Source organism: Hyperoodon ampullatus, assembly GCF_949752795.1.
Source record: "Hyperoodon ampullatus genome assembly, chromosome: 9".
NCBI lineage: Eukaryota > Metazoa > Chordata > Mammalia > Artiodactyla > Ziphiidae > Hyperoodon > Hyperoodon ampullatus.
Window position 1 is genome coordinate 10,620,331 of NC_136922.1, and position 27,743 is coordinate 10,648,073.

The 27,743-nt window shown below is 33.8% G+C and overlaps 1 protein-coding gene across 4 annotated transcripts in view; it reads right to left on the reverse strand.

Moving 5' to 3' along the window:
• Positions 1 to 27,743, reverse strand: part of PTPN12 (protein tyrosine phosphatase non-receptor type 12) — a 90,644-nt gene that overhangs the window by 18,258 nt on the left and 44,643 nt on the right. For 2 of the 4 annotated variants that reach the window (XM_079711619.1, XM_079711618.1), the window contains exons 4-12: positions 25,301 to 25,396; positions 24,472 to 24,510; positions 21,474 to 21,545; positions 17,711 to 17,770; positions 15,736 to 15,878; positions 12,889 to 12,955; positions 10,369 to 10,446; positions 10,173 to 10,268; positions 2,816 to 2,901 (exon numbers count right to left, since the gene is read on the reverse strand). In XM_079711619.1, the coding sequence (XP_079567745.1) occupies positions 2,816 to 2,901; positions 10,173 to 10,268; positions 10,369 to 10,446; positions 12,889 to 12,955; positions 15,736 to 15,878; positions 17,711 to 17,770; positions 21,474 to 21,545; positions 24,472 to 24,510; positions 25,301 to 25,396 (737 nt within the window). Of the gene's footprint in view, positions 1 to 2,815; positions 2,902 to 10,169; positions 10,269 to 10,368; positions 10,447 to 12,888; positions 12,956 to 15,735; positions 15,879 to 17,710; positions 17,771 to 21,473; positions 21,546 to 24,471; positions 24,511 to 25,300; positions 25,397 to 27,743 lie in introns of all 4 variants that reach the window. The other 2 variants (XM_079711616.1, XM_079711617.1) reach the window with 1 other exon arrangement.

A 27,743-nucleotide genomic window follows, 5' to 3' on the forward strand; every position in this document is an offset into this window, starting at 1 on the left:
TAGTAGCTGTTTTATGTATATGGATTTCTCCCATCACCCAAACTTCTACTCGCCTTTTTCCCAGGGCCCTTGGTCACCTGAATCCCACCACATCCTATGCGTGATGAGAGTTCCCAAATGCCTCTATTTGAGCATACCTCAGCTCCTTGTTTTGATCCCAGAAATACCCTCACCTATCTAGGATATTCTAAGTGCCACAGATGTTTAAAAGTCCAGTTCATTCTCCCAGGCAGCCCTTAAATGAAGTAGATAGATATTCATGCATTTCTGCCAGATATAAGACTCTCTCGTTCATGGCCTATATAATGCCACTGTTTCCTGGTTTTCCTTTATCCCTTGATTGTTCATTTCTTTTTTTACAGCTTTCTTTTAGTTTGCTCTTCACACATTTTGGTGCTTACCTGGGTTCCCTCCTTGGTACTTTGAGATATTGTACCCAGAATCTGAAAGATCTTATTCATGCCCAAGTCTTCTACATCAGCTATATACAGAGTTCTCAGTATATCTTTACCTCCAGCCTAGATATCAAATGTCTAAAACAGAACCACTTTCTGTCTTTCTCCAGTCCTATTCCAACTTAAGTTTGTTTGAATTGAGAGGCATTAGAAGCATCAAGTATATTGTTTTTGTCTCTGAAATATGTATAAATTAAGAAAAATTTACTGTGGCATACTTTTGTGTCTCTGTAGTAAATCTGTTGACAGTTTATAGAAATAACTAACAACGTATACTTCCAGAGTGCTGGTGTTAGTGAAAAAATATCGAGAATATTATTAGTTTAACAACATATATATTGAAAAGAGAAAATGAAATCTGCTATTCAAAATCTACAATTTGATTTCTTTAAGTATTTATAAACCAGAATCATATGACTGACTAAATCTAATACAACAAACATGAGCCTTCCTCTCTAGATCCGTCTCCAAAAACTCCAATATACTCTAAACAACTGACTGACTTGCTTACTGTAGCCATACTGAAAAACAAAGTATACTGTTTTTATCAATCTTATGCTCTTGGGATTTTATTTTCAGTTAACAAAGTATTCTTTGTGGAACACAATGAAATTCTGCCAGTTACCTCTATTTCATGAATAAGAAAGAATATGGACTAAAGCATGTAATACAAACTCACACACATATAAAAACTTGAGCACATATCCCGAAATAAAACCCTGACATAAGCTGAATAAACATTTTTCTGTTAATACTCATTTACTACTTTTTAGAATTTTTTCATTTACTGAAGAAAAATAGGAGCCAAACTTTTAAAAAGGTATATGAGAAAGGTTTAAAGTTCAGAACACTCTACACTCATTTTTTTTCCTTCAAAATTAGGAAAAGGCTACCACGATTTGTTGTTGGAGGTAGATGACCATATAAATCACAAATATTAGTGTACACTTTGAGGGCCTCTACCTTGGCTCACTCAAAATCCAAATTAAAAGATATCAGTGTAGCAAAAGTGTTTCTTAATTTCCTTTAAGATCATGACAGTTTCTTTAGGACTCTACAGAACTGATATGGGAGACAAAAAAAATTAGAGAACTAACAGTTTATAGGTTTTAACTGGCTACCTTCCACAGTAAATACCAAAATGGAAATCAAACAGGAAAACTGCTGAGAAGTGTTGGTGTACAGTTAACATCCTGAGCATTTAAACACTGAGACCTAAACCCACCTATATAGGCTTTCTGATCTCCCTTAGAGAAGTATGCAAAGGCATTCCAGAGACTATAATAGCTACTACATCTGCCTTAGTTGTTGTAAGCTTTTACTTTTGTAAAGAAGGATCTCATTAAGGTACAGCAACTCAATGCCAAGACACAACCATAGTCACCTCACCCAACTTTATTCAACTTCTATCAAACTTTAAAGGGGAAAAAATTGGTGAATCCTATACAAAGGAAGTCCTACTTTGAGAGAAGGTCAGTCAGTTTGGGCAGATCTATGATAGGGACAAGACACAGTATAAGTCATTCTAACATTTTTATTACTTATCTTCCACTGTGTCTCCTTTTAAAAATAATTCAGTAACTCAATCTTAACTCCACATTGTAATGGGAAAACCAACATTTAGTGAAGACCAAGTATGTGCCAGGTCCTATATGTAGCATTTTCACATACTTTATTTCATTTAATTCTTAGGACAATACTTAAACAAACAAACAAAAAAAACCCCAAGATCAAATAAATTAAGTGGCTTACTCATGACTTCAGAGCTAGTAAGTGGATGAAAAGGATTTGAAACTAAATCATTCTGACTCTATCTGTATTCTTTCCATACTACCATCTAACTGACCTAGATACCCTGAAAGAAAAGAGAGGGAAAAAGGGGGATACCAATATATATTGATTTTAACTATTATAAATGAGAGCTTGGTATGACAGTAAGATAATCTAGAAAGAAAGAAACTCAACTTTGCCAGTGATGTTATTAAACATCTTCACATAACCTCTTCAACATGCATACAATTTTTGACAATCATATTACCTGTTCAGTCATTAGAAAACTGAACTAAATCTTAGGAATAGCTAAAATTTTAGTTGTACCACATACCAAAAGATGAGCTATAGTCAATTCATGGTTATGCTCACTGTTCTGGTATAGTTATACTACTGAAATTTTATCTAAATTGAAAAGAATTTTTTATAATACACCATTAAAGTCAGTTGCCATACATATGCTACATCCTAAACAAAAGAATGATAAGAAAAGTTATAAAATAAAACTTAGAAATACTCAGAATTTTTTTGTTTTAGTAACAATGAGTAAAAGGTAAGTATCCTTTCAAAGAAAATGTGACGTACAATACCTGCGGGTCCTTGGTGGTTTTGGAGGGGGAGAATCTTGTTTGTCAGGATCTATGGAGCTGACCATATTTTCAGTGTTAATTTCATTCTGCCAAGAAAAAAAAAATGCTTCATTAAAGTTAGGGGAAAAATCATTTTCCTTCCTCATGTTTCAAATAAATTGTTACTGGGCTTGTGAATTTTTAAAACAATGCTAATTTTGCCAAATAATAAAATAGGTGTTATGTCCTCAATATTTAAGCCCAAAAGACCAAATTCAATGAGAAAAATTAATATCAAAAAAACAGTCCATATCCAGTTACCAAGAAAATCAACCGTGTAGAACAGCATTTCAACATATTTCAAATGCTACTGTAAAGAAACAGATTTCCCAAGAAAATAAAGATCCAAGAAGATCTTTTTTTCAGGCATTACTACCACTAGATTCGTAATGTGCACATAGGGGGGAAAAAAAACAAGGTAAGTCTTATATCCTTCACCTTTACCAGACTTTTTTGGGACTCCTGTTGCTACCTACTACTTTAAAAGGGATGATCCTGAGTCAATACAGTTCTTATACAACCTATAAGAACCTCAGGTTGTATTTAGGATTGTGAATAGAGGAGATGTGAAATTATTATATAAAACATTGTCTTGAATTAGTTTCAGCCTCGGAAAGTACCTCATTTTTATATAGCTAGGCTATGTTAATTCTGGGCCAGAAGACAAGAATGGTTTTCACCCTTGCCTACATCTTGGATAATATTAGGAAAAAAGCCATCTTTGCATACTATAATCAATTAAGGAACTCTGAAACTGTAGTTGACTTTTTTTTTTTTAAAGTCAAAAGACACTTCTACCATGTCCATCATGGCATCTTCTTTGTCTATATAACTGTTTCTTGCCAGTGTCCTTTTTTACTACGTACTCCCAACAATAGGAAACAGAGACCTCAAGTTTACAGCAACTTTTAATGGACCCTGTTTCCTAATATCAGATGCATTAGAAGTGTCTTACACATCTTACTATGCATCTTGTTCTGACCAAAACAAGAGTTACATTATGAGACTGAAAGCTTGCATCCTTAATTACAGCTGCCTATCAAATCAGAGGCATCTGCTGCAGGGATATCTGCTATAGATAGCAGGGATATCTGCTATAGATAGGATAACCACATAATTTATTGTCCAAATCAGGGCTTTTACACCTAGACAACAAGTATAAACTGGTTTTGCTTCGAGTAAATCAGGACTTTGTTACCACACTTTTAGATCCTCAGATATTACCAGAATTTAAAGACTCTTCTCATCATAAAGATTCCTCTCACAAATTAGTGATTCATTTGCTTATTATTTCTATTAATTAAACAATCATTCCCATAATAACACTCATTAATATTTTTGTACCAAAATCTATAAATATTCTTATAAGTAGGTTAAATAAAAATTAGTGAACCATATGAAACCGCTTCGACTGAACTGTTGTTTCTAACCTACAAAAACACATCAATTTTTTACAATTTCAACAGAAACAGCCTCATGTCAAATCAGGTTTTGCTGCCAAATACCAAACGCGCACACACACACACACACAAACCAACTGTAGGTTTTCAGTGCATTTTAGATTTTGGAACAGCAGGTAAGGCATGGTGGATCCATATGTGAAAGGCAATGAACAGTAAGCACTGGAAAGGTTACAAAAATGTACAGGACATAGCCCTTAATTTCAGGAACTGTACAGTCATCACACACAAAAGTGAAAGGGTAATAGTAAAACCATAAAGTGGTAACATCAGTACAATGAAGCTATGAAATCAGAGAAAGGAGATGTTATAGGTGAGAATATTAAGAATATACTTGGAAGTTGAAAATATTAAGGTAGCATGTGTCGAATGGCATTAAGGGGTGGATAAGACACTGACAAATAAAAGAACAGAGGATGGAAGTATGGAACAGGTAGGAATGGAACAGAAAGAGAAGGTAAGGGTATTTGTAAGCAAATGACTGCATGTGACAAAGGAAAGAAGGTGTCATGAAGGATTCCTCATTCTGGGTGAATGAAAGCTATTAACAGAAAGGGACAAAACAGGAAAAGAACTTCTGGGGGAGGTAAGCTTTTTGAGCATGTTGAATTTCATATGATTAAAGGAATTCATGTGGCAATGCAGAACTGCAACTCAGAGAGCCACTGCCCCACACAGCATGAACAAAACCTCCTAGTCACTGGACTTGAGAAGAAAACAATGTTCCTCTTGGATTCCTAGTTTTTACCTACAATAATGTTTGCTGTACTTTTATATCTTCTGATCCTCTTATATGTACAGCTTTTGTCCCCACACTTGTCCTAATGTATACAGCTCTCTTTGGCTGCTTTTATTACCACTTAAAACAATCACCAACTTTTGAAGTTGAAAGGAATTTTAGAAATTAAAGAATCTACTGGAGATTAGGTTCTAGAGTATTCTTTTGTTTCAAGCAGAGCTTGCTAAAGCTTTTTTTTTTTAACTTTTGACCACCTTTACCCATTTCGCTAAAGTGTATTAATATTTTTTGTGTATTAATATTGCCACATAACAGCTTTATCAAGGGCCACAAAAGAAAAAAATCAGGTCCTCCCTGGTGGCACAGTGGTTGAAAGTCCGCCTGCCAATGCAGGGGACACGGGTTCATGCCCCGGTCTGGTAAGATCCCACATGCCGCAGAGCGGCTGGGCCCGTGAGCCATGGCCGCTGAGTCTGCGCGTCCGGAGCCTGTGCTCCGCAATGGGAGAGGCCACAACAGTGAGAGGCCCGCGTACCGCAAAAAAAAAAAAGAAAAAAAAAATCAGAACCTAATTATCAAATACATAAGGATATATTATCAGCTGCAGAACAAAATAAATATTAAAACAAGGTACTTTAAAAAAACTTTACATAGGAAAAAAATTCAGAATTCAGTAATATCACATCTAAAATGTACAACACAAGCATAACAGAAGGACCATAACATAAACTATTGTTGCTGTTACTCACCCTAGAACTGAAAATCCTGGTGTCAACTGGTGGTAGTATCTTTTATATACAAGATAAAAAGGCATGTGTGCATACCTTAGAGATGCTTGCTTACTGAGGTGTTTCTAAATCCCAAGTCAAATGCTACTGGATTCCAAAATAAATTTTCTCTTTACATCTTCTACTCTGAGAAGTGATTTTAGTTGTAAATACCTCTAACAAATAACATTTATCATAGAGTCATATTGCTGATTAGCATTTCAAACTAAAATCTCTACAAAAATAATTTTGGGACACAGAGCTTTAAGAGCTTTTTAAATATTCCTTAACTTTACTTCTAAATTAAGTTGTCAGAGAAATAATAAATGGAGATTTATGATTGTTTTTCAGAGCATAGGTTCAGAAAGATAAGTAACATATTTCAAATCATTTTACTCAACCACACAGCTCTAAGATAATTTTCCCCGATTTCTTAGATCCTACATTTTCTCTAACTGGGATTTATGGTTTCCAACCATATATAAACATGTTATAAAAACAGTCATTTATATTTTAAAGTACCTAGAAAATAAGATTTCTTAAGAGGAAAACATTAAAAAGTTATCTAGAATGATACGCTATCTTTTTCTCCTATCCACTTGTCCTTCCACGTTTTCATCCATTCATCCATTGAGATATATAGTACTAGACATTATGGTACACAACCTTTGGCAAAGTATTTATTCTCATAAAATATAGTTTCTCAGAATGGATTCTATAGAAAATTGTTTTTCCCTTTTGCAAAATAGGAAAAAACATCTTGTACAAATGGCAAATTCAGCAGTCATCATGTCAGCTTTAACAAAACACAAGGACATAATCTAATATTTTAAGTTCAGTTAGCAAGCAAACATGTAGTGTGTGTCTCCTATATAACCAGGCAATGAGATAAGAAAGTAGGATTGAAGTAACCACTATCTGCTATTGGATGCTATTTCATCTAATCTCATATAATGTATGATTCTTCTTGTATTCCTTAGGGATTTGTAAACCTTTGACCTATTAGACAGAAACAATCTATAACAAAATTGTAATTGTAGTGTGGAGTTCAGGCTAGTAAAAAGGAAGTTTAATTTTATGAATAAAACCTAAAAAAAAGAAAAATCAGGTAATGAGAAAAACGAAGATGAGAGAGTAATGCAATATTTTTCACTTTTTTGGGGGAAATATAGTTAAAACCTTTAAAAATACAACATTGAACATTGCCTTAAAATTTTTTTCTAGCAAAGGCAACAAAAGCAAATTTAAGCAAGTGGTATTATATCACACTAAAAAGCTTCTGCATAGCAAAGGAAACCTCAAGAAAATGAAAAGGCAACCTAACAAATGGGAAAAAATATTTGCATATCATATATCTGATAAGGGGTTAATATCCAAAAAAATATAAGGAACTCATATAATTCAGTAGCCAAAAAACAAAAAACAAAAACCACAAGTCGATTAAAAAGTGAGATCATTTGAATAGACGTTTTTCCAAAAAGACATGCAGATGGCCAACAGGTACATGAAAAGGTACGCAACATTACTAGCCTTCAGGGAAATGCAAATCAAAACCACAATGAGACCTCACACCTGTCAAAATGGCTATTATCAAAAAGACAAGAAAAAAGTGTTGAAGAGGATGTAAAGAAAAGGGAACCTTTGTGTATTGTTGGTGGAAATGCAAATTGGTGCACCCACTATACAAAACAGCACGGAGGCTCCTCAAAAAATTAAAAATAGAACTACCATATGATCCAGCAATTCCATTTATGAATATTTATCTGAAGAAAACAAAAACACTAACTCTAACTAAAGTTAAAAAATGCTAACTAAAGATACATGTACCCCCATGTTCACTGCAGCATCATTTACAACCTAACTGTGCACTGATGAACAGATAAAGAAAATATGGTATTAAAAAGAAAAAAAAGAAAATGTAGTGTGTGTATACACACACACACACACACACACACACACACAGAGGAATATTATTCAGCCATAAAAAAGAATAAAACCTTGCCATTTACAACATGAATGGAACTTGAGGGCATTATATCAAGTGAACTAAGTTAGAGAAAAGACAAATGCTGTATGAACTCATATGTGGAATCAAAAAACAAAAAAAGGAACTCAAAGATACAGAGAACAGATTGGTGCTTGCCAGAGGTGGTGGTGGTGGTGGGGCCCAAAGTGGGTGAAACAGGATCAAAAGTTGCAAACTTCCAGTTATAAAATAAGTAAGTTACAGGCTATAATGTACAGTTTGGTGACTATAGTTAATAGTACTGTATTTTATATTTGAAGATTCCTAAGAGGGTAAATCTTAAAAGTTCTCCCCACAAGAAAAAAAAAATTCTGTAACTATGTATGATGATGGATGTTAACTAGACTTATTGTAGTGATAACTGCACAATATATGCAAATATTGAATCACTATGTTGTACACCTGAAAGTAACATGTTACATGTCAATTATATCTCAATAAAAATTAATTAATTAAAATCTTTTCTAGCTGATTCACTTTGCTGTACAGCAGAAACACAACATTGTAAAGCAACTATACTCCAATAAAAATTAATTTTAAAAAAAGAAAAAAAATTTTCTATACATTAAAAAACTTTTTCACTTCTAGAAATAAGGAAATGGTATAACTCTGAAGTATAAAAACCTTAACTTTGAAATTAATATTGCATTTATGGAAAAAAATATTTTTCAATTAAAGTTTAAAGAAAAAGTAGCCTATTTAGCTTTTTGAAATATTAAAGGAGTCTCAATTTAGATAAAATTATACACAGTAATATATAAGCATTCTATTCTATATTATAAAATATTTGGCTTCATTGAGCACAGGTTATAACAGGCTTTAGTTAAACTAAAGGGAAAACAGAGATGATAATATATGAGGCATAGTTGCAAAATGATTTCTATGTTAACAAAGGAAATAAGAATGAGGTCACATATATGAATCTTTAAAATCTGGAACTATCACCTGTCTAATAAAGGAAATACACTGTCCCAAAAACCCATGGATTAATATTAGATTATTTTAACACACTGAGGTAAGCATTTGGTTAACAAATCTCTCATTTGTAACACCAAGAAATTTCAAACAGTCTGGGAAATTACCAAAACCATACAAAGGGGAAAAAGGAAAACAGCGGTTATAAATTTTGCCACTAATTTCCTCATTTTACTTCAGTTATTGGGGCTAAATTGGTTTATCATGCGATAGTCATCTTAGATTCAATAATAAAGATGTAAAGAAATTCATCCAAAAAAACAGCCTGATACCTTCAAGGATAAGATGATATATAGAGGAAATAAAACAAATACTTTAAACAGAGGCGAAATGAGAACACTGTGAGAAAAGAGTACTTTTGTCAGGTCAAAAGTTTGAATATCTGGGCCTCCCTGGTGGCGCAGTGGTTGAGAGTCCGTCTGCCGATGCAGGGGATACGGGTTCGTGCCCCGGTCTGGGAGGATCCCATATGCCGCGGGGCGGCTGGGCCCGTGAGCCATGGCCGCTGAGCCTGCGCGTCCGGAGCCTGTGCTCCGCAACGGGAGAGGCCACGGCAGTGAGAGGCCCACGTACCGCAAAAAAAAAAAAAAAAAAAAAAAAAAGGTTGAATATCCAATAGATTCTAACGCTAAAATGACAGTGAACTAAAACAAGCCCCAAAGGGACCTAATTATGGTCCTATATTTCTACATAATTAAAAAGCATATACAAAATAATGACAAAGCTTTATATCATCATGACCAAGAACAAAATAAAATTCAGGTAGAATCAACTTAGAATTACTTTGGTTGGATGGAAGGGGAGAGAGAAAAATGCAGTTAATTTGTTAAAAGTAATTTACACTTGAAACAATATTGTATTATATAACTTTTGACTGAGATCTACATTCATAACTATATTTTACTTAGAATATTATTTAACTTGTAGTGGAGTCATTATATATCCATCACAATAGAGATTCAAAGAGGAAGAAGGAAAGGAGCTAAAAAATCAAAGTTAAATAAAAATAATAACTGTAACGGATATTCTCAGATAAAACACAAGATGGCAATCAAAAAGCTAAATATCGGGGCTTCCCTGGTGGCGCAGTGGTTGAGAGTACGCCTGCCGATGCAGGGGACACGGGTTCGTGCCCCGGTCCGGGAAGATCCCGCATGCCGCGGAGCGGCTGGGCCCGTGAGCCATGGCCGCTGAGCCTGCGCGTCCGGAGCCTGTGCTCCGCAACGGGAGAGGCCACAGCAGTGAGGCCCGCGTACCGCAAAAAAAAAAAAAAAAAAAAAAAAAGCTAAATATCACATCTTGGTAAAAAGTAAAAGTTTTCTAAAATTAATAGGTGAAGAATACCTACCACTCCATCAGCAATTTTCTGGGCTCCATGAATTTCATATAGTTGTAGCTGTTTTTCAAACAGTTGGGCGATAGCTCTATGAACAAGCTCATACTGCTCCTATTAGGGAGAGGAAATGATAAACAAGGGAAAAGACATTAAAAAAAATAAGAAGGCATTTATAAAAATATAGTTTATAAAGTGAAACAAAAAACTATACCTTAGTTTGTACTGCAGAATGCCTCTGTGTTCTCATTTCTTGTATTAAGTTGAAAACATTAAATTCCTCTGGTATTTTCTAAAACAAAGAATTTAAAACATGAACTGTGGATAACTGTTCAGAAAAAACAGTAAAATAGTCTTCAACTCAGCTTTTCACACAGACCTTATATACGTGCTGGGTAACTGAAAATTTATTGAGCACTATCTATCATGAATCAGAGACTGTGCTTAGTCAAGAACTAATCTTGACCCTCAGCACTCAAGCTAGTGAGCTAGATACGTGAACAAATAAATGTCCAGCCAACGCATGGTTGCAGTACAGTGGGAATAAACATGCTGTGACTAACTCTGGTGTGTGAGCGAAAAGTGAAATATACATAAGCATGGCGGATTAAATGTATAATCTATTTGGGGAATTGAGAAGCTTGATGTAGATAAAACTGACTAAAAGACGGAAAGAAGGAGAGCAATTCAAAGGAGGAGAAAAGATAAGGCTACTTGGCATCAGACTGCAAACATAATAGAGTCTGAACTCATTCTATAGGCCAGTGTTTCCTGGGCTGGCTACATAATGACCAGCTAAGAGAGCTACATCTCTGGAGACTGAAACATCCTAGACAATTTGTTTGTACATCTGGAATTATAACGACTGCAATAGGCAACCGACATGAGCAGATCTGATATTCGGGTAACTTTTGTAGCAGGGAAGATGACAGAGTGAAAAGGGGAGAAACTGGTGGAGGCTTACTGAAGCAGTCCAAAAAAACAGAAAGATAGATTTGAGGCACATTTCTGAGGCAGAAGTACTAGAACGTGGTGATCAACAAGAATACTTTGGAGTGATAAAGAAGACAGAAGAGTTAAACATGATTTCCAGGTTCACTGCTTGGGAGTCTTTATATACACCAGAAGATTTTTCTATCAGTTCCTAAACTAAGGCTTAAGATTATATTTATGTTACGTCAAACTCAATCAAATGGGGACTGTGTTCAAAATACACGGCTTTTGAAATAACAAGATGTTTGTTTGCTAGTATTCAACCAAATGCCTCTTCCCACCCCAATTTTAATCTTTGACTTTTATGTTAAAATGTGTTAAAATCTAGCATTTTTGTTCACTTAAAAATTTTCATACAAGTGTTAGGAGATGACTTGTTTAGGGGGAATACAAAAATAAAATTTAACACAGGGCTTTTTGAAAAACTCTTTAAAATTTAAATACTCCAGGGCTTCCCTGATGGCACAGTGGTTGGGAGTCCGCCTGCCAATGCAGGGGACACAGGTTCGAGCCCTGGTCCAGGAGGATCCCACATGCCGCACAGCAACTAAGCCCGTGCACCACAACTACTGAGGCTGCACTCTAGAGCCCACAAGCCACAACTACTGAAGCCTGCGCGCCTAGAGCCCATGCTCCGCAACAAGAGAAGCCACTGCAGTGAGAAGCCTGCGCACTGCAACGCAGAGGAGCCCCCACTAACTGCAACTAGAGAAAAGCCCACGTGCAGCAATGAAGACCCAACGCAGCCAAAAGTAAATAAATAAAATAAATAAATTTTAAAAACAATTAAATATTCCCTAAGCAAAAGTGAAAAATGGAACAAAGCCAGGGAAAAAAAGAATAGAAGGAAGAAAGAAGGAAAAAGAAACTAAATATTTTATTATTCCTATTTTATGACATAGATTGACAAATTCATGGGAACCATAAAGCTATGAAGAATAAAATCTTCTCCCTAATGCATAGAAAATAAACATACTATAGAACCAGCAAATAAACCAAATCTACATACAATGAGGAGACTTGTGGTTTTCAAATCTGTAATGAGGGCTATGTCTTTATATTCTCCATAATATCAAACCCAATTTCTTGGAAATAGTACTGGTAGCAACAATAATACCAGGGATGGTAAGAGAAATGAACATTAAATTTAGCACTTGCTACATGTCACACATAGTACTGAGGAACTTTACAAACTTTCTTAAGAACTTATTTAATTCTTTGAGTTATTAACATTATGATTCCCATTTTCAGATAAAGAAATTGTGGCACAATGAGATTAAGTAAATCGACCAAGATTCCACAGCTAGTAAATGAGAGAGCCAGAATTTTAATCTGGGAAGTTTGTCTGCAGTTAGCATTCTTAACCACCATACTATATAATGTTTCCAGTTAGGCATAAATATTTACTGAATTGATTATACTTATACATAGAATATATATAAAAGGCAATAAGAGTGCTGTATTTGGAAAAGTCAATGCAGAGTTTACATGCCTAATGTAGGTATTAATTCATCCACAACAAATGGATGACAATATGTTTATCTTGCTGCCCAGTGTATTACCTCAAGGTAATATGCATCATTTATACCTTTCACTGCCTTTATCTCTTACATACCAAAGCTACTTCTAAAAAAGTAACATGTATAACAAAACATATGCTATAATTTACTGCAATTAATTATCAAGTTTGAAAATCATAACAGATCAATTAGATATAATGATACATAAAAATTATTCTTACCCCAGCTTTTAGTAAATTCCACGTATAATCTATGGCACAAATGGCACCTGTTCTTCCACAGCCTGCACTATAGATATGAAATTTGAAAAAACAATTGATTTTTGTGATAAAAGGACCACTAAATACATGGGTGGACATGTAAATATTCAGAAGCAAAAAATCATTTAAGAAATCTGACAAAATTCTACTTATTTAGTAAACAAACTACAACTTAAAGCGTGTGCATGGCCAACATCCTTAACATTAAGATTTATATCTTGTTTTCATTTAATTTAAGGAACTTCCAAAAGTAACTCACAGAATACCTAGAAGCCTTCACTTTGAAAGTCTGTCTACCTCAGAAAACCTTGTCTAGCTAACAAAATACCTTGCAGATATAAACTTATACTATGTTCTAGATGGCTCTGGTGCTTTAGAGTAGAGAAAACTACATCATTTCAATTGCAAAAGGTATAGGAAAGACGAAGAATGCTACAAGCTCTAGAAACTGGTTTGAACACCAGCAGTGATTTCACCAAAGAAACAAAAGCCACTAATGCTCTCTAATCTCCTGAAGAACTAATAGAACCTGGAGAATGTAAAGTAAAATACCACAGGGTAGTTATTTTAAAATATGACAGAAATACTTAAAAGCAACTGATTTTCAGCTAGAGGGAGGCATATGCACCTAAGGACTGAGAATCACTATGAGTAATTAAAGATGTTACTGACATCACTGGAATAATTTTAGGCAGAAAAAAAGTTGGGCAGCACTTTAATGTGTATTTTGAAACTTTTAGAAGTATCAGTAGTTTGTCAAACATGTAATCTAAGAATTCCTGATAAAGCACATTATAAGCAACTTAGTATGGTTTTTAAAAAGCTCTTAACAATAAACATTAATAATATTAATCTTAAACCACTGATATATTTGTCAATTCCACACATCAGAACGTTTCTAAAATTTTGGAGTTAACAGTTACTAGGGCTAAATGATATATATTTAAAACTTGATGGTTAAAAGTGTGATATTACAGAGACACAGAAAACCAGATCAATGCAACACAACAGAAAATTCAGAAACAGATTTGAGTATATTTAAGTATTTATTACATAATGGTGGATTCTCCAATTAAAGCGGAAAAAGTAGACCATTCAATAAATAGTACAGGGAAAGTTAGTTAATGCAAAAATTAGATTCTTACCCTTCATCTTAATCACAAAAATATTCCAGATGCATTAAAAATATAATGTTTAAAAAAACCTACAAGTGTATTTTTACGCACTACTGTGTTAGGGAAGGAAGGACTTTCTACGCATATGTCAATGTATACAAATCGTTAATGAAGATATTCACAATTATGTATGGTAAAACACAGGCAGAATAAAAACCATGAAAAACCAGAGCACTTACAACATGACTACACATTAACATCTTCAACATATAAAGATATATAAAGAATTCATAACGTATAATTACTGAGATGAAAATCACTGGCAAAGTAAACAAACAAGCAATTCACAAAAGAATATAAATGACCAAGGAAAAAAAAAGCTTGCCTGTCACACTGACACTGAAACAAAAAGATAAAAGTATTGGGAAGAATATGGGGAGATGGGCATTCCCATAAACAAACCAGCAGTGGTATGCTTAATTATAATGAGCATCAAATTTATGGATAACAAATTTTAAAATATATACTAAAAGTATGAAAAAGTTCATGTCCTTTAACTTAGAAATCCCACTTTTAGATATCTATTCTAATGAATTACAGATGTGTTCAACGATTTCACCATAAGATTGGCCACTGGGTATTTAAGTTGTTGTTTAAAATAGCTGAAAATGAATGGGGTAATAAATGAAATGCCAAGAAATGGAGGTTAAATATAAAATACAGTGCAGTCATAATGTATTCCAGAAGAAAATTTATATGACTTAGAAAGATGTACATAATATATGAAATGGGGAAACATTCTTAAAAAAAAATACTATACACACATTGAAAGCACATACACTAAAATTTTAACAATGGTCATCTCTAGTGGGATTGTGAGTGACTCCTTCCTTTTATGTTTGTGCTATCTAAATCACGACAGTTACCATACTATTTTGGTTCAAAAATATTAAATGATCAATTTACTTTTTTAAAGGAAAATCTTCCTATCAAATTGGATTTATGAACTATGTACACTGACCGGACAATATTAATAGAACAGGAAATAATTTCAACTAACTTGTAAAGAAGTTAAGCAAAAGCAATTTCTTTATCTTTTAATTCTACAATTAAATAGATCTTTTTCTTTATAACCAGTTAACTACTTAATTAAAAAGTCAACTAACCACAGAATTAACTACAGAAAAATAATTTTAATTAACCAGATTGTTAACTTATTCCCACATCTCCATCAGCAAGCCATCTTTCTGGCCCATAAATAAAAAGAAGCCCTTTCACTTCACTAATATAGGCATCACAATCCAACCAACTGGCTAAGAAAACTATCTTTGGTGTTCCATCTCCACTAATATCTTTTAACTATTTAATTAACCAGTAAATCTCTGAGTCTGAAAATTTTCATTTATTGATGCTTTTTATAACAAATGTGAATGAGATATAAGTCACTTAAAAAGATAAATTGTAGTTTTATAAGTACTATGGTTTTAAGTTTTTTAGAAGCATTGAACGTAAAATAAAAATTAAGAGAAGAAAAGCTGCCTCAGGATTCAAATAGCTTTTACTATTTGGAAACCCATATAATGACCTATCTAATGAAATTCCAAAATTTAGGTTTCAAAATACCATACATTACCCATATTATAATGCCACCTATATTTCAAAGTATTTAAATATTCAGAAAATTCTTTTGTACCTGCAATGAATACAAATAGGCACATCTTCATGTTCTTGGTATTTCCTCATTAAGCTTATCATGTCCAGAATAGAATCAAACGATGAGGGAACATCATGGTCTGGCCAGTTCACATAATGAAACTGATATAGCCTACGAGATTCCTTCAAGAATAACAGAAATTCAGCCATTATGAAAATATACTTGCAAATTTTAAAGCATACAGAAAAGCTGCAAATCTCACTTTACTGCCATTTCTAAGATATGTAATTCATATTTAGCACTTCCTTAAAAAAATGACAGCCTACATTTATCACATATAAAGTATTGATGTAAGGGCTTCACATGTAACAATTTACCTAATCCCCATGTAACACCATGGGGAAGGTATAGTTAATACTATCCTCATTTTATAGGTAAGGAAATTGAGACAGAAAGAATAACATGCACAATGTTTCACAGCAAGTGACAGATATGGGACCTGAAAGCAGGCAGTCTTACTTCCAAAACCTACACTTTAACCATTATACTATGTATACTACTTAATTAATCTACAGTATTAAATGGATGAGCAATATACCATAAGCATTGTTTTAGAATCTATTGTAATCAGAAGACTAATAGACTATTTAAACCAAAAAGAAAATTAGAAATGAACTTGTCCAAACCCAAACCTACTCAAATTATGGTGTGGGCTGCCACCCATCTCCCTACCCTTTTAAGGGATCTGTGAGCTTCACACTATTTTTATAATAATACTAAGGTGTTATTTGCCATTTTCATTCTCATTCTCTCATGAGTGTACAGCAGAGTCTTCTCAAGGCTATATGATTTAGGATGATGTCATCACTTGGAAAGGTAATGGAATGTCTGCTTTTATATTCATGCTTTTAAAAAAACTTCTCAGTTTTAATTTCAAATATAGTAAATATTAAAAGATATAACCCACAGAGACAAGAGCTCTTTGGAATCTTCAGCAATTTTTAAGAATGTTAAGAGTCCTGACATCAGAATGTTTTGAGAATGGCTATTCTGGTGTTTAATAGAAAGAGCACCACTTGGAATTCAGGTAAAACTGTATCCAAATTCTACTTCTGCCATTAACTGAGTAACTTCAGGTAAGCTACCTAACTTCTCAAAGATCCTTTATCTTCATCTATGGGCAATAGAGATAACAGTACCTACCACTATGAAGCAAGGAGGATTGAAATGGCTGATACAACACTGAAGTACAGTAAGTTACCTATCATTAATATTATAGGTTAAAAAATAGCAACCAAATGATAATAACTGGCTCAACTAAAGGGAAATGATTAGTCAGGTCAGGGGTTGCTAAGAGTACTGGAACCATGTCTACTTATAAACAGGAAGGAGTTGTTAAGTATGCTTACAATGCACTGTCTGGGGAAGAATGATGAGCTTCATGGCCAAGCTTAATTACTTACAGTGATTTAAAATTTAAGATAATAAAAACAGAGAAATTGAGGAAGAACTGATAGGCATTCTCTAATGTCCTTCGGATTTTTCTTTGATTCCTTCCTGGAGAAATTATCATTTTATACAGCTCTGAAACTGAAGTCATGGGCCTCTAGTGAAAACAAGTTATATCTAAATGAAGACTTAGCGTTAATAGTGGCTTGTCTCTTTCTAAAACATTGTAAACTAATAAAAGTGGGTAATAATTATGTAAATAATACTATAATCTGTTTACTGCAATAGAGGAAAAATATTTGCAGCACAGAAACCAACTATTCCAAATACAGTAAATTTAATTTAGAGAAAGTTGTTCTAAGTAAGTAATTATATGACTTTAATTGATAAAACATAAGGCTCAAGATAATAAAATATTACATCTGATTTTCTTCTTCATTATTTTATATAACTAAAAAAATCAACAAACCTCCTTAACTATGTAAGGTAAGATAGTATACTATTTATATATATCCTCTCTTTAAAAACTATCCTTAGAAACTGTCTCTAAATGGAAAATACTTACATTCTGAAATTCAAGTAAGAGTGTCCTAATGAAGTAGTCTGTTCTTGCTTGTTCAGCTTCCTAAGTAAAGGGAAACACTTGTGAGTCAGTAGAACATTAAAACAAAAACATACACACCAAAACAAACAATAACCTCATATTTAAAGTCCACAATATGAAATTAATCTTTAAAATTCCAGGTATGCCTGATAATTATAAAAACAACAATTCTAGAAGTCATCAATTTGTTTATCTAGGTTTTTTTTAAATTTATAAACAGAAGTGTCTGTTAACCAATTACTTAGCTAGGAGTCTATCATCCAACAAAATATTTACAAAGTGACAACCATCCCCAGAATCATGTAACAGAAATAACACCTACAAACAAAATGTCACTCCTTAGTACCTACAAACATCTTCAACCATTTTATCTTTCTATTAAGCTTGATTTTCTCTACCTAACACTCAACTCTGAATTAACTGGATGCCAAATGTGGAAGGAAAAGGATGCACTCACAAAATCCCAAATTATTATTTTGGTTGATGACAACATAATCACTTTAAAAGTCTCTTACTATCATTTGTCAATAATCACTTTAAAAGTCTCTTACTATCATTTGTCAGTATATTAGAAAGCTAACTATTCTTTTTGCCTTTTTAATTAAAACTACAGACAGGGTAGGACAGCGATTGTCAAGAACAACAGGGTATGCTGCTTTATTAATTTTAAAAAATTCAATATTATTCCTGCTTTAATTTTTTAAACCATAGTAATTTATTTTGAACTTTTCAAATAACATTGCAGGGGGACTTCCCTGGTGGTCCGATGGGTAAAACTCCACGCTCCCAATGCAGGGGGCCCGGGTTCGATCCCTGGTCAGGGAACTAGATCCCGCATGCATGTTGCAACTAAGAAGTCTGCATGCCACAACTAAGAAGCCTGCATGATGCAGTGAAGATCCCACGTGCCTCAACTAAGACCCGGCACAGCCAGAATAAATAAATATATATATTTTTAAATAACATTAAGAGGAAAGTCTGTTTTTATTTTCATCGTAACAGAGTATGAATGAAAATATTCGTCCAAGACTTAACCTTTTCTCACCTATAAAAGGTGAGATAAATACTTTTGGCTTTGTGGGCCATAAAGTCTCTGTCTACTTTATGTTGCTGTTGTAATCGGCAAATATATAAATTAATGGGTGTGGTTGTACGCCAATAAAACTTCACTCACAAAACAGGCAATGAGCTAGACTGACCCATGCCAGTATGCTGCTATCTGATCTAAATGGTTACACGCAGCAACATGCTACTGAGCTCCAGCCTGCCCATTCCCCACTGTTCACCAACACTTCACCCTCCTTCTCATCCCCAAACCAAGAGAGCTCCTGATACTGTCCTGTCTCAGTCTCAAACACTCTGATTGCCAAGTATAGTCAAGTCACGTACTATGGTTATTTTCACTGCCTTGCTTTCTACTTATAAATTTGATTTTTTTTGTTTGCAACAGTGATAACGAACCCTAAGTTGTCTGAAACAACCACATGCCATACAAATTACTTTCTATTTTGAAATTTTGAAAGAAAAATTTTGCTTCTTCAGCATGGATTAATTCCATTATTGACAAATCAAACCAGCTGTTCCGAATCAAATCAAACCTCTTATCAAGAGGACTTTTTAAAATTAACTTTTAGTGCAACTGGAAAACCAACCCAAAAAGTCAATTCATCTTTTCCAAATTATAAACTATTTCTTACTTTTCTCTATTCATTATTATAAGTTGTTTACTATTTCTGATCCCCGACTGTAAAAAATTTTACGTTGTTTTGTTGTTGACTATTAATCACTATATGTGGTCACTTCAACTGTGACATTCATTACAATTATCTTATTACATTTAAATTTACAAATGTTCAACACAACCATGCTGCACAGAACTAGGTTTCCTGGACTGTCCAGGGACTTAATATTGTAGAATACTTTCTGAACTGGTGAGGGGGTAGTGTTCCCTCACAGGAGTACAATATGGTTATGTATTGGTTTTTATTCATTCCAAACAATATGAAATGCAGTAGGATTTTTACATTTTTAAAATTTAATCTACAAACAGTTAGTTCTAACCAGGACTTTAGAGTATTGACTACACTTTAAATCCAGGCCACTTAACTATGAGTTACAGTTAACATTGCAAAAATCACACTGTATTTATAAAGGAGACTGTGTAAAACAGTCTGAGTCCTTTCTACATAAACCTAGAAAGCACTAAATTTCTGGTAGCATCAGAGGAATTCATAAGTCCTAAGTACAAATAAGTCATAAAATTAAGGACTTCTTGAATTCACCAATGGCGAGTAAAATCACAGAAATTATATTTCATTTAACCATGGAAAACAAAGTCAAAAACAAGCAATTATGAGATGGGTAATGTAATGGTTAACTTTATATGTCAACCTGGCTGGGCCATGGTGTGCTCAGATACTTGGTCATACGTTATTCTTGGTGTTCCTGTGAGGGAGTTTTGGGGTGAGATTAACATTTAAATCCGTGGACTTTGAGTGGTGCAGACTGCTCTCTGTAAGGTGGCTGGCCCTCATCCAATCAGTTAAGGCTTGAACAGAAAAAAAGGACCAGCCTCCTCCAAGTAAGAGACTTCTCCAGGAGACTGCTTTCATCTGTCACAGTAGCTCTTCTCGGTTCTACAGCAGACCGTCTTTGGACTGGAGCTGAACATCAGTTTGCCTGGGTCTCAGCCTGCCCACCTTCGGATGAGAACTATTGTATCAGTTCTCGGTCACCAGGCTGCCGCTCCTCAGCGTGAAACCGAAGCATCAGCTCCTCGGGGGTCTCCAGCTTGCCCACCCTCCCCTGGAGATTTTGTCCTTGCCAGCCTCCATAATCAAGTGAGCCAATTCCTTATGATAAACCTCTTTCTCTCTATATATAAACATCCTACTGCTTCTGCTTCTCGGGAAAACCGTGACTAATACAGGGAAGTTATTTAATTTTCATGTATGTTTAATCATCGTATTTTGAGTTGAGTAAATAAGACCATATATTTCTTTCAAGTGATTAAAAAAGACGCCTTCATGTGTAACCCTAAGCAAATTGTTGGTTCTATTCTAAAGCTTATATTTTACTTCTTTTTTGTTGTTCCTTCACTCCTTTTGTTTTTTAATTCATTTTCTCAGATTTGTGTTGTTAGTTTTAGAACTTGAATTTAATTCACTTCCACAGCTCATCAAATAGGTATATATTTTAAGTTTCATATCAAGTTTTCTGCCATAAAAGATCAACCTCTACTTTCAGGATGGAAGTTCTCAAACCCATCTTTGTACATAATTATAACAATTCTGGGGAGAATAACAAAGATATGAAAGATTAACATAATAAACTATACTTCAGTCATCAAGGATCTTTCTCATTTGTTGAATTTGAAACTAATACTTTATACCACTTTTCAAATAGATCACTCAAAGCAGTTATTTGTTTATTCTTAGATACATAACACTTATGATCAACTTATATACAAAGACTAACACAGAATTAACATAATAAGGTACAAGGAAATTATACATTTATGAAAAGTCGTTCTCAAAACTTCTTAATTTAAAAGCAGTATAAAAACAAACATTATTATTAATCTTTGTTTATTAAGTGTAGATTTACATGAAAACATTGAAGGCTTGGCTTATAGAAAACCAGGTTCATACCACATTATAATTTAATTATCAGTCTAACATACTCATTACCTGATTAAATAATGTATATAAAAATAGATACTTACACAAGAAATTTTAAATGGTGCAAATGTTATAGGGTCTTCTCCATACAAAGGCCAATAGCGCTCACATTTTTTCTGTTTTCGAAAAAAAAGTTAGTAAATAATTGATAATTTGTTTTACTTGAACTTTAACAAATATTTTGTGTTCAGGTTGCTCTTCCTTCCCAGAAAACAGAAAAACTGCCATCAACAGGCAAGGAACTAGGAGCTCTCAGACTTACCCAACTAACCATAAAGGTGGGCTACCATGACCTCTCCAAGATTAGTCATAAGAACCTTATTAACATAAGTTTATAAACTGTTCATTGCTACCGGCTTGGTATATAGAGTAGACTCTAAAGATCCTCCTCTAGAAAAGAAAAATTGCTTTAAAAAAAAGTGCCTGGCACAAGGAGGTCCATTCAGTATAAAAAGTTGCCAGGCAAGTTTTAATGCTTGTAAAATGACAATCCCTATAATAACTGGCTGAATTCTTGTTAAGTGTAAAATCTGTGGCATCGTGGAAAGAGCCCTCCACTTGGTATCGAAGAATTTTGCAAGTAGCAATTTTACTGTTTGGTTGACCTTTAGTTCCTTTACCTGTAAAAATGGGAATAATAATCCTTATCTTATATGATTGTTTCAAGTACTAAATAAGAGTTTATTTCAAATGTTCCACTGGTGGAACGCTATACAAGAATAATGTATTATTTAAACTATCCACTTGTCAGATTCTAGAATGTGCAATCGAACAGTTTCCCCTTTTACTTTCCCATTTTAAATAGGTATAGAAATAGTAGACTATTCAATTTTCATTGGTTTCTAATATCAAGCCCCATCATTTTAGAAACTTAGGTAAGTGAATGAAAGCCTAACTTTACAGAAGATCCAGTGATTCTGATGCAAGAAATGATGCAATTTTACCAAGACCCAATAAAATGAAACCCTTTAAGTGACAATTTAGCTTAAAATAAACCTTTGGCATGGGAAATACATCAGTTCTTATTAAATTCTCATAGTTCTATATATAGTAAGTGGAATTGTTACCTATAGGCTACAATTAACTGTAAGCTGACAATACTGCTTTCAGGGCAACAAAGTAGAACTGCCTAGTATGTCAGTTTAGCTTAGAGTAAATACTATTAATATTTTAGAAGCCTTAAAGCCACAAACGTCATTTCCCAGTAAAGTTTATAGAAAATGATAAAATTAAATTATTTTGAAGCGTTTTTTTTTCTTGTTGTTTTGCCTAGTGAAGTTTTAACATCTTGAAACAGAAAATAGATTTATAGAAGATGAACTTAGTAAGAAGGAAAGCTTGTGACTAACATGCCCCTCATTCAGATGAGCAATAACTGAGTAATGATTACATTGGTACTTACATTTCAAGTATGAACTAATTACAATTGATTCCAAAAATAATGTGTTAAACATCATATATACATAATCTATAATAATTTATCATTCGTTTCAGAGATGAGGAAGCTGAAGCTCAGAGGGGACAGTTCAATGTACCATGCTCCAAATGCTAGTAAAGTGTAGGTCTGTTTGATTTTATTACCTGTGCTCTTTCCATTAGGTCACATTCTAAGTCAAAGTCAAGGTTATCAAATAAATTCATAGCCCTAACTGACAAAACAACAAAACTGACTACTAACAAAACACTATGAATCAAAAAAATATTAGCTTCAAAAATTTCTGCATGCAATACAACTTAATTTTTCAAGTATTATTACTGATATACAGTGTGAGCTTATTAATAGAATGAAGAGAAACAAAGCCTAAATCTTAAAAGTAACTGTAAAAAAATTAGGAAGGTGAAATTTAAATTTCCTAACACCACTGATTAATAGTAATGGTACTGAAGTACATACTGACAATACTTAAACAGATAACTTAATTACTTAACAGTTTGTACTGTAATTACAATTACTTAATTACTTTCTCAGTTTGTTTATTTTCTAATCTTAGACTGTTCATTTTCTGTCCAATATTGCTAATGCTTCCACTATTTGTAAATGATATGGTTGGGCGGAATGACAAAAATTACTAGTAAAAATAAAGTTTTCCAATGATTTATACATCATAACATCTCACATAACTGAAAGATGTATTATCTTGTTTTATGCAACATATCCTTTACTGAAAATTTTCATAAGAAGTTTTACAACTTAAAAATGACTTTTTACTTTAACTAATGAACTACCTTTGTATAAGGAGACTTCAAATCATCACATAATTTGTTTGATTTGTTTCTCACATTTATAGAAGCCCACACTTAAAAATGAAGACTTAGGAATTGATCACAACGGTTTTGAAACTAATTTCATGTGGACAGAGTTTTTACCAATGTTAAAAATTTCAGATTAAGGAATTTTCTTCTCTTTAGAGATAACATTACAAAAATGTAGTGGTATTGGCAGACAGAAATTAGAACATTCAAGCTGTAAATTGATGAAAATTAATCAGAATTATGGAATTCATTTTTATTGCTCAATTTTATTCAATCCATAAAAAGTGTTCTACTTACACCACCAATAAATATTTGAAGACTACTAAGTAACAGTACAAAATCTATTAAATGTATTTATAAAATATAAAAGTTTATGTGCTTGGGGATTATTTGGCTCCTTTTGATGAAATAAAAGCAATTGCAGAACACAAAAAAAGAAAAGAAGTAGCTATTTTAAAAACGAGGGCTAAGAGTATAATAAAACACCAGGAATATATATCCCTAGAAATGAAGTAATAAAAAGAATACTTGGGCTTCCCTGGTGGCGCAGTGGTTGAGAGTCCGCCTGCCGATGCAGGGGACACGGGTTTGTGCCCCGGTCCGGGAGGATCCCACATGCTGCGGAGCGGCTGGGCCCATGAGCCATGGTCGCTGAGCCTGCGCGTCCGGAGCCTGTGCTCCGCCACGGGAGAGGCCACAACAGTGAGAGGCCCGCGTACCACAAAAAAAAAAAAAAAAAAAAAAAAACAACACTCCACAATTATTTTAAGTGTTAACAGTTATACATACCCTTCCCATCTCAAATTCACGACAGGCCATTACAATGATCTAAAAAGAAGTGGAGGTGGGATGAGATAAAGAATATATCAGTTAAACACAATTTTGTTTTTTCAATAAAATATACATTTCAAGAATTATTTTTTATTCTAAGCAAAAGTATGCCTGGCCTGTCAAAAAAAAAAGTAGGTTTAATATTAAAGTATGAGTTAAAGAAATGATCAAAATCATTCCTTCAAAGTAAAGGGCTAACTAACTAAATATCAACAAATTAAATTTGGCTTCAAATAACATGATGTATTTGATTTGAATTAAATTTTTTGAAGCTTATAGACTTACTTCTGTCTTTTGAAATAATATTAAAATAACGCATTCAGGATATTTACCCAATAAAATAGCAATACTTTACATACATTTAATAAAATTATCAAGGTTGAAGGTATTTAACTGTCTTTGATCATAAAGGTTATTACATTTGCTTACCCATCCCAACATTTTATAATGTAATATTTCAAACATACAGCAAAGATGAAATAATTTTACAGTAAACTCTCTATAGGCACCATCTATTCTCTACCATTAACATTTCACAATAATTGTTTTTATCACATAGCTCTCCCTCCACTCATCTACCAGTCTATCTTATTTGGTAGTTGTCTTACTAGTACTGACATAGGACAAGATTCAAAGTATTCTCACACCCTATTCTTGAAATATTTCGATAAGTTTGTCAAAATTTAATGAGAAATCCTAGCCATCAGTTGCTGTCTTTTAATAAACATTAGCTATAATTAACATATCATTATGGCTCAAAAGTCATGTCATTACATGTAATACTTACTACAACATTGTACTCCCATATCATCCTCCAAAAATCTATTACTGTATTTGCTAAAGGTCCTTGGGTTGCCACATATGCTTTTGGCCCATAAACACCCTAAAAGGGTTAAAAGCAAATTTCATATTTATTATGATTAACAAAAATATTTCCTTACATAAATTTTAAGTTTTCAAATTTTATTAGTAATACTGCTGTTTTCGCCTAAACCATTCCCAAATAATTTTTCTTTAATAGTACATAAAAGCATGGCGAAATATATTTCACTTCAGCTTCTGATGAAATGTTACTACTTTTGTGTAATTATTAGACATGGTGCACAGAATTCATAATTAAACCTCCTTGTGCTAATTTTAAAATTATTAGTTACCTAGGAATTAAAAACAAAAGCCTTAGTACCTAGTCAACAAAGCTAACTCTAGCAGAAACATAAAAGCATGCATCAATTCTAAAAGATAATACTGAAACTAGCTAACAGTTCTTTCTTACCTAGATTCTTCCATAACTGCCTTTAGTTACTTATTCAACTTAAAGTTTTTTAAGCACCTACTATGTATACTCTAATAGTAAACCCAAGAATATATCAAACAAAATAGTGGACTAAAATACTAAACCAGCACATAATTGAATCATATAGTGGGTCAGTGTTATTAAGTGCAATTAAAAACTAGAACTTTTAACAGATGTCCTTATAAAAGAACATAAACATCAATAATATCTGAAAGAACGAACTACCTACGTGTTAATTTTTGTTTAACCTATTAGTTTTGGGTTTTGCCATAACTGTAGTAAAATTGACTTTTTAGTAAAAACAGTTTTTATTTGAAACCATGACTGTTCAATGTTGACATAGATATTAATTTTACCAAATAACTCTTACCACCTTAATATTTTTCTCAACAAAATATTATATTAAGACATGTATAGGGGCTTCCCTGGTGGCGCAGTGGTTAAGAATCTGCCTGCCAGTGCAGGGGACACGGGTTCAAGCCCTGGTCCGGGAAGATCCCACATGCCGTGGAACAACTAAGCCAGTGTGCCACAACTACTGAGCCTGCGCTCTAGAGCCTGTGAGCCACAACTACTGAACCTGCACGCCACAACTACTGAAGCCCGAGTGCCTAGAGCCCATGCTCCACAACAAGAGAAGCCACTGTAATGAGAAGCCCGTGCATCACAATGAAGAGTAGCCCCCGCTTGCCGCAACTAGAGAAAGCCCGCGCAGCAACGAAGACCCAACACAGCCAAAAATAAATAAATTAAATAAATAATTTTTTTTAAATTAAAAAAAAGAACCTTAAAAAAATGTATAAATACCATATATAAAATAATTGAAATTATTCTGCCATATAACTAGAAAGATTCAAAAGCACAGAATAACTAACAGAACAAAACAGTCTTTTATTTACTCAAGTAGCAGTTTGAATCTCTCTCTCTGCTGATAAATATGTAAAAAACTTGACTGCTTTTGATCAGAGTATCCAAAAAAGGTTATCTATAAAGACTATATTTAATCTTGCATTTCAGCTGTCACTTGAAACATAGTGACAATTGCCAAAAGTTTTTAATCTAAGTTTATATTCTGTAATTTTAAATCAGTATTACCCAGTAATTCCAGCCGTGGTAATTTATTCTAAGAAATTATTCAAAAGAATAACAACGTTCAGGGCTTCCCTGGTGGTACAGGGGTTAAGAATACGCCTGCCTAATGCAGGGGACACAGGTTCAAGCCCTGGTCCAGGAAGATCCCACATGCCATGGAGCAACTAAGCCCATGTACCACAACTACTGAGCCTGCGCTCTAGAGCTCGCAAGCCACAACTACTGAGCCTGCGCTCTAGAGCCCACACGCTGCAACTACTGAGCCTGCGTGCTCAGAGCCTGCGCTCCACAACAAGAGAAGTCACTGCAATGAGAAGCCCACTCACCGCAACGCAGAGTAGCCGCAACTAGAGAAAACCCATGGGCAACAATGAAGACCCAACACAGCTAAAAATAAATAAATTAAATAAATAAATTAAAAAAAAAAAACCAACAAAAAAAGAATAACAATGTTCACTGCAATATTACCATCAAGAAAATCTGGAAACAACCTATATGGTTCAACAACTGAAATTACCATGTACATTTGTGTACCTAAACTCAAGGGGACAAATGAGAAGATTTAACAATCAGTAAGGTGTTTATAAGTCTTCAATGTAAAAGAAGAAACAAAAACAGAAAAACTTTATCTCCACTATCATAAAACCAAGCAAAACTCTTTATGAATAAGGAAGCTAGAAGGAAAGCCCATAAAAATATGTCATGGCTGTGCTTTTATTTTTACTTCTTTTACTGTTGGCATCATGTTAGGCAATCTTTAAACTTTTAATAAAATTAGTATGTAGGGGGCTTCCCTGGTGGCACAGTGGTGGAGAGTCCGCCTGCCGATGCAGGGGACACGGGT